This window comes from Notolepis coatsorum (genome assembly GCF_963971535.1).
Source record: "Notolepis coatsorum genome assembly, chromosome: 11".
Classification (NCBI taxonomy): Eukaryota; Metazoa; Chordata; class Actinopteri; order Aulopiformes; family Paralepididae; genus Notolepis; species Notolepis coatsorum.
The window spans coordinates 71,282,683-71,299,652 of record NC_140175.1 but is presented as its reverse complement, the minus strand read 5'-3'; the positions used below and the strand labels follow the sequence as shown (position 1 = coordinate 71,299,652).

General features: G+C 40.3%; 1 protein-coding gene across 1 annotated transcript in view; it reads left to right on the top strand.

Moving 5' to 3' along the window:
* The first annotated feature begins 15,085 nt into the window (after positions 1-15,085).
* ugcg (UDP-glucose ceramide glucosyltransferase) overlaps positions 15,086-16,970 on the top strand; it is a 60,786-nt gene continuing 58,901 nt past the window's right edge. The window contains exon 1 of the mRNA XM_084324451.1: positions 15,086-15,248. Coding sequence (XP_084180577.1) covers positions 15,151-15,248 — 98 coding nt within the window. The 5' untranslated portion in view covers positions 15,086-15,150. The remainder of the gene's footprint in view (positions 15,249-16,970) is intronic.

The window sequence follows — 16,970 nt, the reverse complement described above, 5'->3', positions numbered from 1 at the left end:
CTGAGAAGCCGTCGGTCTTGCTGAGTTTGTTATTTGAACCGAAGAGAATGGACTCTGTTTTGCCCATGTGTAATGATAGTTTGTTATCAGCGAGCCATATGCAGATTTTGCCTAGTTCAACACAGGTTCCCTTTTATACGTTTCAGCTGAGACAACAGCGCCATGGCTTGCTTGGTGCTGCTCACGGTGCTGAACTAAACAGCAGAGAGGCAATTGAAAAATCTAATTTCTCTCTATCTTAAGAACATTCACTTATACAAAAACAGACTGAACGGATATATATAACAGACCTGCTGCTGCTGGGGCAGCGAACTGAGAGCAGGGGACACAAACAGGCTGGATGGTCAGGAAGGCCAGTAGCGTGGTTGGGGTGGAGCTGGATTCTAGCGAGGGTGGCGGAGAGGAGGAACCTTGCTAAGCTCCAGGCCATCAGGGAAAAGCCCTCCCACCCACTATACACAGACTTGGCTGACAGGAGGAGCATGTTATAGGCTCACACTACCTAAATGCAGCACTGAACGGCACAGGAAGTCCTTCATTCCGACAGCCATCAGACTATACAATGCATCACTGTGCCTCACTGCATCACTGAGCACAGAGTGACAGTTACCATCTTCCTGGACTCTTACTTTTTAAACAGCACTGTGCAATATTACACCTACTGTAGACTTCAGTATATTTTTACTGTATTTATTTACTGTATCTTTTATTCAATTTTTATTCTATTTCATTTTATTCTATTCTATTCTTAGGCCATTTGTTTTGTTATTCGTGACTTTTTCTGTCTAAATGTTTAATGTTGAGTGATTTGCAGTGTCAAATTTCCCCCAGGATAATAAATTTCTATTCTATTCTATTCTATTCTATATCTTTGAAAAGTCTCCATTTATTCAACACTTCTGAATTCACTGACAAACTGAACTGAACTGACAAAAATAAGGTGCATAAAAAAGCTAACAAAATTCCTCCACAGGCTACTCATTAGTAGAGTGGCAAGCAGCGTTTGGGGACAGTGAAATCTTCTTAAAACACTGCCCCTCCACTCATTCCTGAACTTTTTTGTTAAGTCCTTCTCAAATGCCAACTGAATTCAATTGGCCTTGCGTCGATGAAGCATACTAAGGCGATGTTCTGTAAAGACGTTCTTGAGGGTAGAAAACAAATTCTCACAGAGTGCCGTGCTAGCTTCAGTAGTGTTGTCTTGTTGTTGACATCAGTGCCCACTAGGGCTGTCCCCGACTAAGGATTTGGATAGTCGACTTTGATTGACAAAAAAAATTTAATAATTTCTTTTTACCAGGGTGGGCACAGGTGACTCAGTGGGCGGGCCCGGCCCCCTAATGCCCGCCCATGGCGCCGGGTCTGCACACTAGTGGCTAGCCCATGAGCAGGCCTACAGTTATAATGCTAAACTGTGTGATACTTGGATATATTGAATGCATTTAAATCAAAGCTTCAAAAATGAAGTGCTAGTTGATGAATTAAGAAAGGTGCATTATGAATGACTGGTAGGCCGATGCTGTTGTGTCCCTCTGTAAGTTTCACGGACTGCGAGACCAGTTCCAGAAACTGGATGTCGTCCCTCGACTTCTCAAGCCGGTCGTCTTGACACTCTGGGAAGTCGTTCTTGAACTGTTGACTCCAAAGTTCATCTAGCGTGGCCTAGGATGTGCGGTTGGACGTGACTTGTATGAGTCCACTGGTAGTTTCATGGCCATCTTCTCCTCTGAGGGGACCATTGACGAACCAGCCCAATAGCGTTTTCACCGCGTACGGCCCTTCTTTCACGCTGGATACCATCTGCCATGGTTCCATTGCCTTGGGTACGTCAGTCCCGATGAGAAGGCCTATCTCCGCCTGGATCTTCGGTATTTGCACTTCACTGAGATAGGGCCACTTATCGACTTCCTCTTGCAGTGGGATGTTCTGTTTACGAGCAGGTATTGACTTCTGAGAGAAGGTGTTGGGTAGCTCTAGGAAGTTACCAGAACTTACCCACATTATTTCAACCTAATAAAACTATGTTTATTGTCATTGTTGTTGTTGTTGTTTACTCACATTTTGAGAAAAAAATTGCTTTTAACACTTTAACTGCCGAAAACGCCGGAACTCGTCATTCCCCGCCATGCTCAAGTTGCCGAGGACGCCGTAACTCGTCTTTGATATCAATATTTCAAAAATCTGTGATCGAAATCATATTTCCGTTCCGGAGCCTTGACACACAGTGCTGATCTCCTCTCAACCCTCTAGCGGTTCAAGAGCGCCATCTGGTGGCCGATCGGCAGATCGAAACCGGATATCAACCTTTGAACCGGCAGGACTCACTCCATATGGGGTCCGGGCACTCGCTAATGTTAGAGAGACTCTGTCTTCACACAGTGAACATCGATCGGTGGAAATAACTCGAAAAAACAACATGATTTGGACGTATATACTATTATACAACCTGGAAATAGATCGGGCATTTCAACATCCCATAATCGAAAACTGTCTACTCCACGCTGATCGCCCAACGGCCCGAGGAGACTGGGGTGAGTTTTAGCGTGTAGTATTACCGTGTTCGATATAAACTGCTATGATGAACATATGACCCACATTAGATGAATGGTATAACGTTGCCCACGGAATTATAAACGCCCCCTCGCCCATCCGGTCAACATCAGATGACGTGTAGTAAATTCTAGAAGTACGTCCAGTTGAAATTTTTTATCTCGCACAGATTCCTACCAAACTGTATTTGATCATCAATATAATGCATTTGGGGCTATAAATCACGTTCTGGAGAAAGCTGCAGAAAGAGATGAAAACATACTTATACTTTAGACCATATTTTAGTATGAATATGTGAATGAAAAAGTTTAACGTTGCTACACCATGAACAATACATATAGGACATTGAATGGACCCTAATAATGGCAATCTAGCAATAGAATTTAAAAAGTTATAGCCCTGCAAAGAAGGGGAACTTCTCCATGTTAAATAGAGCTGGCAAGGGATGGTATATCATGAATTTAACCTTGGGCAATCAAAGTGTTAACATGTGCAATGTTCAATGAAATAGACAAATAAATAATAAAATGTGTTGATTAATCCCACTGGTCACAATGGAAACCGTAATAATGTTTTGTTATAAGGCTCTGCAAATGTTACTGAATGATGTAGCAATGTATTTCCAGCTAAATTGAAATTATAAACAAATAAAGGGTCTCAATTAAATATGTGGTAGTAAAAAGAAGCTGTGGGAGGATTTCAACAAGATAAATGCAACAACAGTGCAAAATATTTCACTATAATATTTTTTTTTTAAAAGAAAAAAAAGTATAATATTTTAATTAAAAAAAAAAAAGTGTAATGCTGCCCCCTGTGCCTATGAAAATGCCCCTGCGTGCCTATGTAGGCACGCATGCCTAGGGTTGCCTACCCCTGATCTAAATCCAATCAATATTCCTAATGCCGTTTCAATGTAAGGTTATACAAATAAACCACTGATTCTTGAGAGTTGGGACAAAACATGTCCTACATAGAAAAGTCTAATTTATATAAAAAATAAAGAAATTCATAATGAGTGATATACTCACAAAGTTACATCTAAAGGTATTGTGTATACTGATGTTATGTTTTAGCACATATATTTGTTTTTTGGGGGATATTTGTTTAAATGTATAATCTGTGGTTAGAAGCTCCCATGTTAATTATCTTGTCCTCAGCAAGGGGTTACATTATTGACCAGCCCAAAAAAGCTTGAAAGACCTCTCCACTTGTGAAAACATACATATCAAATCAAAGATAAGGGTTATACATGTATAAAACAATGCATGCCATGAAACTCAAATAATATTGCCCATATAAATCTACCTATCAAAGTTGTGTCCTCAGTTTATGTCAACTCTGTCAGACCTTTTCATAAACCTAATTAAATCAGGCAATAGCATGGCTAGCTCTATCTGAGGACCCCTTTTCCTTCCCCTGAATGTGGTGAATGCAACACTACCACACATGGTCTGGTAAGTTTTACACTTTTTGATATTTTAGACAAACAATGTCAATATTCCGATGGTCACAGCTGGAACATGTCAACACCGTCTCTCCGTTATTATACGTTAAAAAAAAACAATAGTGGATTGAATTCAAGTGTTTCAGTGAGATTATTAAGACAGCTAGCAACTGCCAAAAAAACTAGCTAGCTGCAGTGCACAATACAGGCTTGGAGGGAAAATGTGTGCCCTTTTGTCAACTCCGTCAGACGTCAACTCCATCAGATTGTGTGTCTGACGGAGTTGACGTGTAAACTGATGGAGTTGACAAATCCATCAATAACCTCATAATATGCTATTATTATACTATTTTTGAACATGGTAAAGGATTTAAATGTTATTTCAGAGTTTTATCTGCACAGAAGTGTGCATATAATAGCATGCATCAGAGCATGGGCAGGCTGTGGTCTGCTTATTGAATAATTGTCTTACTTTCCCAGCACATGTGTTAATAAATAAATATAAATATATCACTTGTCTACGTTGATTGATTGATTGATGTAAAATATGGTGCAGTGTGTAGTTTTCACTACCAAACATCTACACTCTTGCCTCTTATAGAGCGGGGAAGGAGTTCCATGTTGCCCTTTCATATCCCAGAAGAGATACAAGACAGAAGAAAACAGTTATTCTTGTTATTATACTGTTTACTTAGATCATCAGAGCAGAGGGGCACGGTGGTAAACTGTGGATATTTGTTAGGTTTTAGTGAGTTGTTCCTTACCTTCACGTGGGGTATGTCTGGGAGTGCTTGCATTCTTTCATTTATTTGCATTTCTTTTAAATTTGTTGGACCTTATGGTGTTCTTGTTCTGTTCTTGACTTATTGTTATGTTTCTTCTTGACTTGTTTAAAGAAGACGTGTACGGCCCATGGGGACATTAACGTGTGTTGTCGGGCCTTACAAATAAATTTGATTTGATTTGATTTCATCTTAATATCTTTATAATAATTCTTAATATAGGACTGGTCCATGCATGTCTAGATTGCTGCATCATCCTTTCTCTGACTTTCCATCCATAGTGTAATACATTATGGTATGGAGTGATCAACAGGATAATTCTTTGCTAGTCAGTTGTCACAATCTTATCAGTTGTAATTAAGGCTGTCAAAGTTAACACGGTATTAACGCGTTATCGCCCGATTCTATTAACGCCACTATTTTTTTTAACTCACGATTAACTTTTAAGATTATTATTATTTTTGTATTACTAGACTTCACTCAGGTGTATTATTGATGCTCTCATTGATACTATGTTTGTTTCTGAAGTGTGTGTGTGTGTGTGTGAGATATATATAGAGAGAGAGGGGGGTGAGAGAGATGAGGAAGGGGCAAGAGAGAAAGAGAGCCGGGAGAGTGTGAGTGTGAGAGAGAGAGGGGGGGGTGTGTGATTACTCAGCCCTTGTGTGGGTGAATGTAACAAGTTCCTAACGTTTTCTTTCCCCTATTATTTCATGCACACTTTATTCATTGTTTTAAATTATTATTTTCTTTTAAGTTATTTTGTGCATCACTCTGTTTTGAATTTGATGCAAATTTGCAATGCATGAGGGTCATCCTTTTGTGTTAAATGGCTGCATAAAGCAAGCATTTGTTGACTCATGTTGATAAGATTATTAAAACTTGGAACTTGAAAAATATCTGTTTAAGGTAGATAAAAAAAGATATGTTAAAAAAAATGCGATTAATTCATGATTAATCGCGAGTTAACTATGGACAATCATGCGATTAATCACGATTATATATTTTAATCCATTGACAGCACTAGTTGTAATATACCCTAGGATTATTGGAATGAATGTCTTTGAATTTTCTCCCACTGCTTCCACTGAACATGGATTTTGTCTGCACAAGCCAGTGTGAAGATGTTTGCAACATCTAGTTGTAGAAACTACGCACTGCAGCTTTAACGTCAATCAATCAATCATGTTTAGTAAATAGACACCTGATTTTATAGTCTTATTCTAATACATTTTCATGACTTTTGTATTATAGGAAAGCATGGCTAGACAGAAATTGTCAGTTGAGGAGCGAAGGAGAAGAAATAGAGAGTACCAATGAAAGAGAAGAGAAGAATTACACAGTGACGAAGAGAGCAAACATGTCATGCAAGAGCAGGAAAGACAAAGGTGGAAAAAGAGGGTTCAAGACAAAAAAGTAATAGAAATAGACAAGATGGGAGACAGGGCACAGAGGTATCGGAGAAAATATTGGAGAGAGGTCCAGAAAAGGTGCAGATAGAAAAGGTCCTGTGAAGGTGCGGTGCTGGAGGCAGACACCCCCCCAGATCAGGATATTCTAGATAACAATGCCAGACAGCGCAGAGAGTCTCTCAGACAGGAACAGAAACAAAGTAAAACACGAAAAAGGCATTCAAGATAAATACAAACTTTAAAAGAGAAGATTACAAATGTAACAAAGCAACAAAACAACCTGAGAAAAACAATAATGTGCTGAAAAAAGGCTACAAATACTGTACATCACCACTGGACTCTCCAGGCACGGAAACAAAGAATATGCTATCAGGAAGCAAAGTAAGGAATCAGAAAATCCAAAAGGCCCTGCTATTCCACCACATCCTCAGAAGAGAGCTGAAGACAAACAAACAAACTCCTGGCCCACGGCGCCAAAAACCAGCACTGAGTTCATCAGGCACGATTCTTAAAAAGTATCGTCTTCTTCAACAAATGAAAGACTTTGGGTTAACCTATAAGTTAATGAGAGAAAGGGAGCATCCTCAGAAAAAGCCAACATTCATACAGGGTGTAACACAGAATGTCCAGGATTTCTTCCTGAACTCTGCACGTGTGACGATGTGTGATGATGGATAGTGCTAATGATGGCTTTGTCATTATAAATTATTTCCCATATCTTTTAAAATCTTCAAAATTTTGCAATACAAAATTATGTAGGTTAGAGTTATCCTATCCCAAAAATGTACTCATATTTAAATTCCCCATTAAGAAATGCATCATTTAGACACCTTGCATGTTAGGATTTCCTTCAGATTCATGTTGGCATCCATGTATGGCGAAGGCCCGGACTGGCCATCGGGAGCTCTGTCTGTCTGTCACACACACACAAAGGGAGCCGCATGTGATTGGTGGAGGCGGTACCAGGCCATACAACTGATTGACAGTTGAGATGAATGAATGAATGAATGAATGACTTTATTTGACAATATAAAAAATAAACATGTGACAGAAGAGCACAGTCGGGATATACTGCCAAGGATGAAACACAAAAAAGCTCAGAGCTTATTTCCATTGTGGTCCTTGTAGAGGGGTGGGGGAATGTGATGCTTAAAACATGCATCATACAAAACGTGACATCACAACACATCACATATACCATTTAACATTTATATACATACAGACTCATACAACATGCAAGGGTGCCTTAAGCTAAGTGTCTAGGTATAGTCCCTTTTGAGCCATGTCTTCAGATGGCGAATGGAATGGCAGATGGCACTTCTGCAAAATGACAGGGAGAGACAGCGAAAGACAAGAAATTTCAAGCATAACCTGCGCTTGAAGATGGACAGTGGAAAAAGAGGAAGGGTCGAGCAGAGAGGGAAAGAGAGAAAAATACATACTGCTTACTGCTTGTATTTCACAGAACAGTCAGATGGAAATGACTGGAAATGAAATGTTTCAACAGTGGAAAAAAGAGGAAGGGTGGGGCAGAGAGGGAGGGAGAGAAAAATACATACTGCTGACTGCTTGTATTTCACAAAACAGTCAGATGGGAATTACTGGAAATGAAATGTTTCAACACTTCAACAGTGAAAAAAAGAGGAAGCATGGAGCAGAGACGGGACGCCCTAAATGTTGCCGCTAAATGTGGCAACATTGACCAAATGTTTTCTTGCACCACGGGACCACCAGGTTAGTCAGTGATAAAAATAAACATGCTAGCTAGCTAACATAGCTAATGTTACCATGCATCATCATCATCCCCTGTCATTTTTTCCCCGCATAAATCTTTTATTCAACTTCAGTCCTGATCATAACCATTTAAATTTTTCTTGTAATGTCAGATTAAAAATGAAATACTCTAACTTTGCTGATTTCTGAGTTGTTAAGTCTGACATTACAAAAACTAAAAATCCATCAAAATCAGTGTTGTTGCTAATCATTGACACATGATGATTATAACAATTATTAGCCTGTAATAATCCCCCCCAGAAAAATCCACTTTGCATTTGATATATTGAAAATATTTAAATGTGTGTGTTTTTTTAACAATAATTTGTGATGCCATCACAAACAATGGCATTTAAAGGGTAAACATTTTAAAAGTCCTGCACCAGCATGTAGGGAATTAAGTCATTGTAACAAAAATCTTCCTGGTGGGGGACCCCCAGACCCCCTGCTTAAAAATGTGCCTGACTTGGGCTATATTTCGCACTATATTTCCTGGCCTGAATAATTCCCCCAGTCCGGCCCTGCAAAGGGGTGAAAAATGGTCAAATCTGCCAGTTTGAAATACAAAATGATGTAAGTTAGAGTTATCATATCCGAAAATGTTTCCTATATTTTAATTCCCCACAAGAAACACATATTTTAGACACCCCTCATGTTAAGATTTCTTTAAAATTCATGTTTGCACAAAAGTATGGCCCGCCCTAATATGATGACCACTGGTGGCTAGCCAAGATCATCGATGTGGATACTGATCAACAAGATGTAAAAGTGGAATTTCTGCATCCCCATGGTCCAACAGAAAAGGTTCTGTTTCTGCCCAGTTCAAGACATCATAGTGAAACTAATCGGAAATGCAGAAGGAAACGAAGAGGAGAAGTGCAGGGTGAGAACGTGGAGATCAGGAAGTTGGGTAGATGAAAACAGGGACGAGAAGAAGGGGTCCTGGTCTCCATGACTGTTTTTGTTGTTGGAAACAGTGCATTTTGTAATAGTTGGAAACAGTGTATGTAAAGTTTGTTGTTATTACAATTGAGTTAACAAAATGTTCAGTATTAACATTAACAAGGAGTTATTAGTTCTTATCATTGTCACTTCCATCTGTTTAAAAAATGCATGTGTTCATTTATCAGAGATGCATATACAATTTAGTCAACTCTGTCAGTTTCTCGTCAACTCCGTCAGATCTTTGTCAACACCGTCAGATGTTTGTTTTTGTTAATTATGTGGAAAATACAAATTCCTTCTTCAGTTTATGTTGTTTAAGTAATAAAGGAGCATCAGATCTTCATCCTCTTGTCTTATTTACTTAATGATCTTTTTTTTATCATATCAAAATTAAAAACAAAGTTTGAAAATGCAAATATTTCTAAATCTGTGTTTTCAGAATAGTGTGAAATTACACCTGAGGTTTATATATTATATTTGATTGCATACCAGAGTAACTAAACACTATTACAACATACTTCAGAACCGTAGATTCTTGTTGGACTGGAATAATTAGAATTATATACTTTTTTGTGTGTCTGACGGAGTTAACCCAAATCAAGTTTCAAAGGGAAACATGTGAATTTGTTCAAAATGTTTTTCTATGTAGAGCCCGCACTTTTACATGGTTAAATAGCTCAGACCTTTCTCTACATGAATATACAACTCTAATCAATATAGTGTGCATTCTCAAAATATAATATTAAAAAGTGTTTTGTCCCGACTCTCAAGAATCAGTGAAACATATAAACATTCATATAATACAATAACCTAAATATATAGCTTTGGCTCCTACATTCATCAATCAGTGTGTTTATTTTTTACCATCATCAAAAAAAAAATTCTAACCATCATCTCAATGGTTGAATCAATATGCATGATTTCTATCATTTCTACGAGGGCCTCGGCTCTCTCCTTGTCTAAAGGGCGTGTGATTTGTGTGAGATCATCAAACTAAATTCTTACAGCGCTAAGCATCCTCACACTTCTATGCAGAGTCACATGTTATATTCCATTTCAGTGACTGGGTGTCATTATTACCATATGCGTCACACACAGAGGTTAGAGCAGCTGAAAGTTTAACACAACCAATTCAGATGTAGTATCTCTGTGGTACGTGGGAGAGTCCAATTTGTGGTAATTAACAACTATTTATCTCTCTAAGCCATAAACCAGAAAGGACTAACGCGGGTGTGTGCTACACAGAAAGCCATACTGTAAAGGTTGTTGCAGATCATGTCTCAAATCTGTGATGTCATCAGGTACAGAGTCTGGAGCTAGAGCTGCTCCCTGTGGAAAGATAATTTGGAAGAGCAGTAAAGGTGATTGAGAGCAGGGGGGGTGGAGATAAGGGTATGTTTTGGGCTCAGAAGTGACAATTCTACTATAGAATTTTTTTTAACTTCCTGTGGTTCCATCAAATGTCTTCCATTTATTTATATGGGGAAGCACAGGTCTCTATACCCAGATAGCAAACTGACATAGAAACCAGGTTGGCTCTATGTTGAAGCATCAGTGTAAATAACATTGAATCAACATTGAAATTGAGCTGAAATGTAGTCGTCAACATTGACTCAATAATAGCATAATTGTCATGGTAAGCTTTTAATACAGAGAGGTATATCTTAGAGACAATTCCTAACACTTCCTTTATACTGTAGTTAGATATCAATTAGTTAGATGTCAACTACTTGCGGGTAGTTTATATGTGTTTATGGCAGACAAGTGTACACGGCAGACAAGTGTACACACACACACACACACACACACACACACACACACACACACACACACACACACACACACACACACACACACACACACACACACACACACACACACACACACACACACACACACACACACACACACACACACACACACACACACACACACACACACACACACACACACACACACACACACACACACACACACACACACACACACACACACACACACACACACACACACACACACACACACACACACACACACACACACACACACACACACACACACACACACACACACACACACACACACACACACACACACACACACACACACACACACACACACACACACACACACACACACACACACACACACACACACACACACACACACACACACACACACACACACACACACACACACACACACACACACACACACACACACACACACACACACACACACACACACACACACACACACACACACACACACACACACACACACACACACACACACACACACACACACACACACACACACACACACACACACACACACACACACCAGATAGTAGCTCATTCAGGATAAGCTGTCTATTGGTCTGTGCTCCCCCATTGATTGATTGATTGCAAATTGTCTTAACAGATTGCAGAATGGGTACAGTACAGTACAGTACAGTACAGCTCAATACACACAATTGTTAAGGGGATGCAGACCAGAGAAAGACTTTCATCTTGTTTACATCAGGGTCCCCCATTTTCAATTCATCATAACATATATGACATACATGACATACAGATAGACAGTACTGCTACATCTATACATTTATGACATACCAGATTGTACACTGTACATTGGAATACTGACAACGCCATACTTGGTCATTTACTGTACAACTGGGTTAGGACATTTGTAGGGGCCAGTTTCGAATTGCAGTCTCCCGTAGGTGTTCTTTGAGAGTGTTTTTGAAAGTGGGTAGTGATTCACATTCCTTTACAGCTTTGGGTAGGGCGTTCCACATTGATGTGGCATAATTGCGAAACATGTTTAGTCCCTTGTTTGAGCCGAATCTGGGTTTAACATGATTTGTGGAGCTCCCTCTGGTGTTGTGATCGTGGTATTCACTGACCTTTGGGAAGTATTTTGACATGTACATGGGTACCTTGGTCGTGTAGTGTACCTTGTAGACCAGGCCCATTGCAAGTTGCTGTACTCTGTCGTCTACTCTAAGCCATCCTAGGTTGTCAAAGTGGGCAGGGGTGAGGTGGGTTCTAGGAGTCAGGTCAAGCAGTAGTCTGACTAGTTTGTTTTGAGATGTTTGTAATTTGGTTTATAGTGCCTTTGAGCCGTGCTTTGGTACCATGAGGTGCAAGCATAGTCGTAGTACCCTTGAATGAGTGCTCCTGCCAGAGTCTTCAGGGTATTCTTGTTTACCAGAGAGGAGATCCGGTACAAGAATCGAGTTCGTTGGTTGACTTTTTTTTATTACATTGGATGCCATTTTGTCACAGGAAAGATTAGCCTCTAGGATGGAACCCAGGTAGGTAATTTCATCTTTCCTTGTGACAATATTGTCACCCACTGTAACTGAGAAGCCGTCTGTCTTGCTGAGTTTGTTATTTGAACCGAAGAGAATGGACTCTGTTTTGCCCATGTGTAATGATAGTTTGTTATCGGCGAGCCATATGCAGATTTTGCCTAGTTCCGAGCTGAGGGTTTTTTCAACCTGTAACTTGTTCTTGTCAGAGACCAGCAGGGCTGAGTCGTCCGCAAACAGGAATAAGTTGCAGTCACAAGTTGACGAGTTTCAAGTTCAAGTTTCTTTAATAGTTGTCATACAGAAGTACAGAATACTTTCATACAAAATGCTTCTTACTGTTACGCTCCAGAGACTGTGCTAGACAAGATAGTATCAAATAACAGTATAGCATGTAATTTAGAAGAAGAAAATGAGGTCACAGTGTTCGGTATAGACATATGTACAATGTTCTGAGTTACCATATAATATACAATACTATGCAGTGTACTAATGTACAGTACTATATAGTGCAAAGCAGAAATGGGATGAGGTACAATTTAGGTACAATTTACAGTAAGGTGTACGAGTTGTAGTGCAATCCTTCATCAATAAATATAAAGTGTGGGGAGTGGGTGCTACAGTGTGTTTGTTTAAAGTGGGTGTGTGCTATAAAGTGTGTGGAGTGGGTGCTATGTGCGTTTGGTGGTTGTTGTTGTGTAGTGTTCATTGTTAGTTTAGCAGCCTGATGGCCTGGGGATAGAAGCTTCTTCTGAGTCTTTCTGTGCTCGCCTTGAGACTCCGGTATCGCTTGCCTGACCGCAGCAGTTCAAAGAGGCAGTTGTTCGGGTGACTGGAGTCTTTAATGATTCTCTTAGCCTTGCCCTTGCAACGCTTGTTGTAAATGTTCTGGAGGGTGGGGAGCCCCCCTCCAATTGTGCGTTCGGCTGAACGTGTCACTCTTTGTAGTCTGCTTCGGTCTTGTGCAGTGCTATTCCCAAACCAGGAGGTGATGTTGCCAGTCAAGATGCTCTCTATTGTACATGAGTAGAAGTTCTTAAGGATCTTCTGACTGACTTGGAACTTCTTTAGGCGCCTGAGGAAGTAGAGGACATGTCATTTGCATAAATTAGGAACAGTAGCGGTCCTAGTATGCTTCCTTGTGGAACGCCACAGCTCACTGGGAGGGGGGGGGGATAGGGTACCGTTTACCTCCACCATCTGTTCTCTCCCCTCCAGGTAGGATTGTATGTATCCAGCTCACTGATAGACTATCAAAACCAATTGCTTTTAGCTTGTCAATCAGAATGGTGTGATTGACAGTGTCGAAGGCCTTTTGTAGGTCCAGCATGACCATGCCGCAGTATTTGCCCGCGTCCACCTCTTGTTTGATGTGGTCGTTCAAATAGAGAAGGCATGTGTCAGTGGAGTGGGATGTTCTGAAGCCAGATTGGAATTCGTAGATTCGATTTTTTTCCATGAGGTACTTTTCGACCTGTTCGTATACTATTTTTTCCATGACTTTCGAGATGGATGTAAGGATAGAAACAGGGCGGTAGTTGCCTGGGTCTAATTTGCTGCCCTTTTTGTACAGGGGTGTTACTCTCGCAATTTTGAAGTCCTTGGGGACGTGTCCCTGTTTTATGGAGAGGTTTATTATGTGTGTGATGACTGGGGTGATGGCGGCTGCTGAGTCTCTGAGGAATTTGGAGGGGATGTTGTCATGGCCAGTGGCCTTGTTCGGTTGGAGGGCGCTCAGTTTTTTGAGTACCTCATCTGTAGTTACCATTTCCAGTTTGAAGTCGTCTTTGTGGACGCCTAGGTTCTTGTAGTATGCTACTATGTGTTCTACCCCATAATGCCCTGAGTGGGAGGGTAGTTTGTTTACCAGTGTTGTGGCTATGTTTGTGAAGAAAGTGTTTAAGTAATTGGCTACATCCAGCTTGTCTGTGATGAGCGTGTTGTCCGTCTTTATGTTTATGTTTGAGAACCTGGTTTTAAGTTTTTTACTGCAGCCTAGTTGATTATTGAGTATTTCCAAAGTTCACAAGGTTTATTTTTGTATTCCTCAGTTTTGTCATTGATGACATTTTTTTTTGCAGATTTTATTGATTGATTGATTGATTGATTGATTGATTGATTGAAAACTTTATTAACAGATTGCAGAATGGGTACAATACAGTACAGCTCAATACACACAATTGTTAAGGGGATGCAGACCAGAGAAAGACTTTTGTCTTGTTTACATCAGGGTCCCCCATTTTCAATTAATCAGGACATATATGACATACATGACATACAGATAGACAGTACTGCTACATCTATACATTTATGACATACCAGATTTGCAAATACAGTACTGTTTGTGATACAAAAAGAGTCCAGAAAAGGGAGTATATACATTTGACGTAAAAACTGTACATTGGAGGAGGTTGGGGGGGGGGGGGGGGGGTTGGGTAGGAGGGGTTGTGGGGGGAAACACTGTACAACTGTACAAGCAAAACTGTACATTGGAATATTGACAACCATACTAGGTAATATACTGTACATTGGAGGGGGTTGGGTTAGGACATTTACAGGGGCCAGTTTCGAATTGCAGTCTCCCGTAGGTGTTCTTTGAGAGTGGTTTTGAAAGTGGGTAGTGATCAAGTGTGTCATAGAAGCCACTGTGTTCATATAATACAATAACCTAAATATATAGCTTTGGCTCCTATAGTTATTATTATTATCATCATTCATTATCATTATTTGCATTTATGAATGGGACGCAGTCCCACGACCAATCGCTTGTCATTGACGTCATGACGGAAGTGGCCGGCCGCGCCTCACCAGCGCCTCACCAGCGGCAGTGCTGTCTGTCAGCTGACTCCAGGCCGGTCTGCTGACGGAGGACCAGCCGAACCCCCGAACCTCAACCTCAACCTGGGACCAGATACAACCGACACAGCCATGGCCCTTCTGGAACTCGCCATGCAAGGGCTCTCCGTCTTTGGCTTCATATTGTTTTTTGTCCTTTGGTTGATGCATTTCATGTCCATCATATATGTGTAAGTAACCCTATAACGTAAACATCCAACCCGGTACACGCTAGCTGGTTAGCTAATGTTAGGTGCCGTGTGTCTCTGGCTAAGCTACTACAGTTAGCTAGCAGCGTAGGTGCGAGCACGATATGGAGCTGGGTTTATTATGCTTCAGCTTTTCCTTTTTTTTACCAGCTGTAAAACTGTTATACGCGCTTAGGGTTTTACAGTACGCTACATGTTATACGTTAGCTACTATTGCTACAATTGGCTAGTTCGCTTTTCATTCTGATCGCATTAATTGTTAAAGTGCTAGCTAGCTACATCGCCACCTTGCAGTAGGACGTAGCTACTTCCATCATACAGACCTGCTTTTCGATCCATAGATTGCTAATTCAAAATTGACTTGGTTTTTACGATAATGGTTGATATTTGGCCATGGTAAGCTAGCTTGTTTGGCGCTCATGCAACCTTGTTTGATTATTATACAGTGATGATTGTGTTTTTCTCTGCCGTGGACTGGGGATTGTGAGTTGAAGGAGCCTATGCAATTTGGTAGATGTGCTTTCCCATTATGGTTGTTAATATTGATCTTACCTAACTGATTACACAGATCTAGTGATGCTCTGTAGACTACCTCGCGTAATATGCAGCCTTCCCAGTCTCTGTGGGTTACAGAGTGGAGGTATGCTGCACATACAAATTCAACATTTTATTCAGTTGCATTGATATGTTGGAGATACACGTTTGCCATCCAACAGCAGTGATGGCAGTAATTGGTTATGAGAGTGAGGGTAGAAGTGACACTGGCCATGGGAAAGGTGCTTGTCGGGATTGTGTAAGCCTCAGCAACAATGCCACCTAACCTTAGTGTGTTACACACACACACACACACACACACACACACACACACACACACACACAGAATACCAGATAGTAGCTCATTCAGGATAAGCTGTCTATTGGTCTGTGCTCCCACATATACTCAGATATTTATCAGGATAAGAGCATATCTGGGTTATTGATTTATTGTTAACTTTTAAGTGTCTTTGAGTTTCTTAAAAGGCACTATATAAATCCAAGCTATTATTATTATTATTAATTTTAACCCTTAACCAAACTGGGATATGATACTTAAAAATGGAATGTTTGTTTGCTGCAAGATGAGTAATTAATGTGTGCATATTGATGCACTCTATGAGAATGTTGGCAGACAATACAACCAGTCTGCTCAGTCTTATGTCAGCCAAGGTTCAGCACATAAGGCATGTTAACCATGGCATTAAAGTCACATTCATTAATCAATTAAAAGGATCTGAATGAAAGGATCTATTCATGTCCAAGTCTTCCAGGGGAACCAGCTAGGGCTGTCAGTTGTTCCCGAGAATACAATTAGATTATGGATAGGCTGAAATGAGGCAAATTCAATTGAATATCAGTGATAAAACTTACAAATAGTTTGAATAAATATTCCACCCAACTATACACACACACATTCATTCACTCGTCAAATGGCCGTGATGTCAGGTGGGTCTCATGTGAGGAGCCCACAATGCAACACAGCCAGTTGTAATGTAGATGCCTTCTAGCCATTACACTCCTGTCTTGGTAACACATCGTTTGAACATGTACTAGGGTTGCTGCAGTGATGTGAACTTTCCCATAACTAATAAACTCATGACAACACCGGTATTACCGGTGTCACCGGAAATTTTACAAAATGATGCGCTGTAGCGCACCTACGCTGAT